Source organism: Chiloscyllium punctatum, chromosome 2 (genome assembly GCF_047496795.1).
Source record: "Chiloscyllium punctatum isolate Juve2018m chromosome 2, sChiPun1.3, whole genome shotgun sequence".
Taxonomy (NCBI): domain Eukaryota; kingdom Metazoa; phylum Chordata; class Chondrichthyes; order Orectolobiformes; family Hemiscylliidae; genus Chiloscyllium; species Chiloscyllium punctatum.
The window spans coordinates 24,719,306-24,723,406 of record NC_092740.1 but is presented as its reverse complement, the minus strand read 5'-3'; the positions used below and the strand labels follow the sequence as shown (position 1 = coordinate 24,723,406).

General features: G+C 40.1%; 1 protein-coding gene across 1 annotated transcript; it reads left to right on the top strand.

Moving 5' to 3' along the window:
• The first annotated feature begins 1,682 nt into the window (after positions 1-1,682).
• LOC140493589 (general transcription factor II-I repeat domain-containing protein 2A-like) lies at positions 1,683-3,467 on the top strand. The gene has a single exon (XM_072592200.1). It carries the CDS (start codon positions 1,683-1,685, stop codon positions 3,465-3,467), a length of 1,785 nt encoding a protein of 594 aa, XP_072448301.1.
• Positions 3,468-4,101: the final 634 nt, after the last annotated feature.

Sequence of the window (4,101 nt, the reverse complement as noted above, 5' to 3'; positions counted from 1 at the left end):
CTGAGGAAATTTGGCATGATGGTGAATACCCTTGCCAACTTTTATAGGTGCGCCATTGAGAGTATTCTGACCTGGTGTGGCAACTGTACCATTCAAGATCAGAGACAGTTACAGAGAGTGGTCAACTCAGCCCAGAAAATCACTAAGGCCAATCTCCCATCTATAGAATCCATCTAGCAGGCTCACTATCAAGGAAAGGCCGTCAGCATTCTCAAAGACCCATTCCATCCTGGCAATGTTTTTCTACAACCGCTACCATTGAGGAGAAGGTACAGAAGCCTGAACACACGCACCAGCCAGTTTCGCAACAGTTTCTACCCTATTGTTGTTAGAATACTGAATGGACTCACAAACTCTTAACATTCGGCTATACCTGTGTTTTTGTTTTTGCCGCTGTTTACCTATTATTTACTTATCTATGCTATTTAACACTGTGATCTGCCTGTATTGCTCACAAGACACAGCTTTTCACTGTTCCTTGGTACACCTGACAATAAATTCAATTCAATTCAATTCAATTCCATCTTCCTTATTATTAATGTAGAAAGCTCCTCACGACTGAATTTCTTTTGTCACCACAGTCTGGGTAACATCTGATTCCTTTGTAAAGACAAATACAAAATATTCATTTAATACCTCAGCCATAACCCCGCCTCCACGTGCAAACGTCCTTCTTGGTGCCTAAAAACCCTACTCTTCCTTTTATTCCTAATGTCTGTCTTCTGTCTATTATCCAGTTCTCAATCAACACCAGTACATTTTCCCTAATACCATGTGTGCCAATTTAGTTTCCCAACACTTGTGTAGTTCCTTATCAAAAGCCTTCTGAAAATCAAAATACACCACACCCAACAGCTCTTCCTCGTCTATCCTGCTGGTTACTCCCTCACAAACCTCCAAATTTTTGACATGATTTCTCTTTCATGAACCCATGTTGAGACTTGCAAACTTGCCATTATTTTTTAATTGAAAATGCGTTGCTGGAAAAGCGCAGCAGGTCAGGCAGAATTGAAGGAGCAGGAGAATTGACGTTTCGGGCATGAGCCCTTCTTCAGGAATTGAAGAATTTTTGAATTGTACTGTTATCACTTTCTTGACTGAAGATTCTAGCATTTTCTCAATAACTGATGCTAAAAAGTATGTAATTTTCAATTGCTCCTTCTCTATTGAATATTGGACTTATATTCACCACCTTCTAATGTGCTGGGACTATTCCACAGTCAAAAAACTTTGAAAGATGATCATCAATGCTTCTTTTTCTTGACAACTATCTCTGGCAATGCTTTGGGATGTAGAACACTGGGTCCAGAACATCTGTTTTAAGTCCCATTAATTTTTCTTGTGTTACTTTACTATCAAAATTAATAGCTTGCAATTTCTCATTTCCACTAGTCCCTAGAGCAGACCTGGGCATTTTACGGCCCGCGGCCATATCCGGCCCTTTAGTCGTTCCTGTCCAGCCCGCATGAAGTCAATCTTAAATTAGAACATAAATGAAAAAGTATTTACGCCATGCACGCAATACAGCTGTGTTGCTTTTGTTTTGAAAAGGATACTTTTTTTATTTACATATGGACGCACATGCGTGTGTGTGTGTGTGTGCGTGTGTGAACAGCTAAAAGTGGTGCTTGCTGGTTCGCCCTCAAAATGTCAGCTCACACCAAAAAAAAAGGAAGGTTGATATGGAATGCCGCGTTTTTAACAAGACATGGACTGCTAGATATTTATTTACAGAAATCGGAGGTAAAGCCGTGTGCTTGGTTTGTGGTGCACAAGTCGCTGTGTTCAAGGATTATAATTTGAATCGCCACTATGTGACCAAACACGCCGAGAAGTACAACAACTTGTCTGATCAAGAGCGGGTAAGGGAGTCGGGTGCTTTGCGAGCTAAGCTGCCTAACCAGCAAAGACTTTTTACTAAACTTCACATATCCAGAGATGCAGCTGTCAAGACAAGTTATGTCATATCCCACAAAATCGCCAGAAACAGTAAACCGTTTTCTGATGGAGAGTTTATTAAGGAGTGCTTTTTGGACTCTGCAGAACTCATATGCCTGGAAAAAAAGGAGGCATTTGAGAATGTGCCCCTCTCCCGATGCACTGTAATGAGAAGGACTGGGGACATCGCAAGAAATCTGGAGCTTCAGCTGCAGCACAGAGAGGTCAACTTTGACTTTTTTTCCTTGGCTTTGGATGAGAGCTGCGACATGCGTGACACAGCCCAGCTACTCATCTTCGTATGTGAGATAACTACGGACTTTAAAATCACGGAGGAGCTGGCAGCCATGCAGTCAGTGAAAGGAACAACAACTGGTAATGATTTGTTCATGGAGGTCAATGCATGTTTGGACACGTTGGGACTAAAATGGGACAAGCTGCCGGGTGTGACAACGGATGGTTGTCCAAATCTAACGGGAAAATATGTTGGACTCTTAAAGAGAATGCAGGATAAAGAGACAGAAATTGACCCTGAACAGAAATTGGTATTTTTGCATTGTATTATACATCAGGAAATGTTGTGTAAGTCAGTGTTAAAAATTAACCATGTGGTTGATGTTGTAACTAAAATAGTTAACTTCATCAGGGCAAGAGCTTTGAATTACAGGCAGTTTGTTGCACTTTTGGAGGAAAATGAGACTGAACATCGTGACATAGGCTACCACACAGCTGTCAGGTGGCTCAGCCTGGGCAAAACGCTGAAAAGTGTATGGGACCTGAGAGAAGAGATTCAGGATTTCTGTGTGAAGAAAGGGAATGGCATTCCACAGCTTTCAGATGCAGACTGGATTGCAGACCTTGGTTTTGCTGTTGATGTGACTGCACTTATGAATGAACTAAATGTGAAACTGCAGTGCAAGGGCCTTTTTGTGCATGAAATGTACAACTTGGTGAAGGCTTTTATGAGAAAGTTGCAGCTTCTCTCAAGCCAAATAGAGGCCAACATTCTCACCCACTTGCCAACACTGAAGGAAGCCACACCTTCAGCTGATCACCTCCACAGGTACTCAGCTATGTTAGAAGCACTGCATGGTGAATTTTCAAGGCGAGTTCAAGACTTTAAAATGGTTGAGAATGAAATGTACTTGATTTTTTTCCCATTTACATGCGATGTGGAGAATGCACCGAGTGATGTTCAGCTTGAACTCATTGAGCTGCAATCTGACACACTTCTGGCAGAGTACTTTAGGTCAGTCTCACTGCTTGATTTTTACTCTTCCCTCAAAGAGGAGAACTTTCCACCCATAAGGAGGCATGCTCAGAAGATTCTAGTCCTCTTTGGATCTACCTATATATGCAAACAGACATTCTCAGGGATGAAGTTCAACAAATCCAAATCCCGATCCTCTATCACTGATGATCACCTCTCAGCTGTCCTTCACATATCCACCTCAGACATTCACCCAGGTTTCAGTCACTTGTTCAAGCCCAAAACAGACTGGACTTTTCTCACTAAACAAGTAAAATGATCTGAAAAACATCAAAAGCACTTATTGCTTTTTGTATAGAGTTGTTTATTGTTTGTAATACTGAACAATAATGAAACAACTTTTCATTATTAGCTTGTGAGATAAACATGTTAAAAATAAAATGAAATACTGAAATTATTGTTTTTACTGTTTATTTCTTCTATATTTGACCTATTCCACAATTTCATATCTTTTTTGTAACAGAATATCCTTATTCTTTTGATGTTAAGTTTCAGTGCAAAACTATATTATATAGTACTTTTTACAATGGGAGAAAATTAATACTGAGCAGAATTATGTTCAACTTGTTGTTGGTTCGGCCCCCCCAACACAACTCAGGTTTCTCATGTGGCCCCTTGGAAGAATTAATTGCCCACTCCTGCCCTAGATACTCCAGTATTTCTGAGAGGATCTTTGAAAGCAATTTTCTCAGTGAAGTGTTTGCTTAATTTCTCTGCCAATTCATAATTTCCAATTATACATTGTCTCAACTTTGCTTAGGGGAATGAACCTACTTTTGTTTTTCTTAATTTTTTAATTTTCAGTATCCACAGAAGCTTCTACAGTCTGTTTTTATCTTTCTTACTTGCTTAATCTCATGTTTGATTTTCCTTTTCTTTTCTGTGACCCTTCT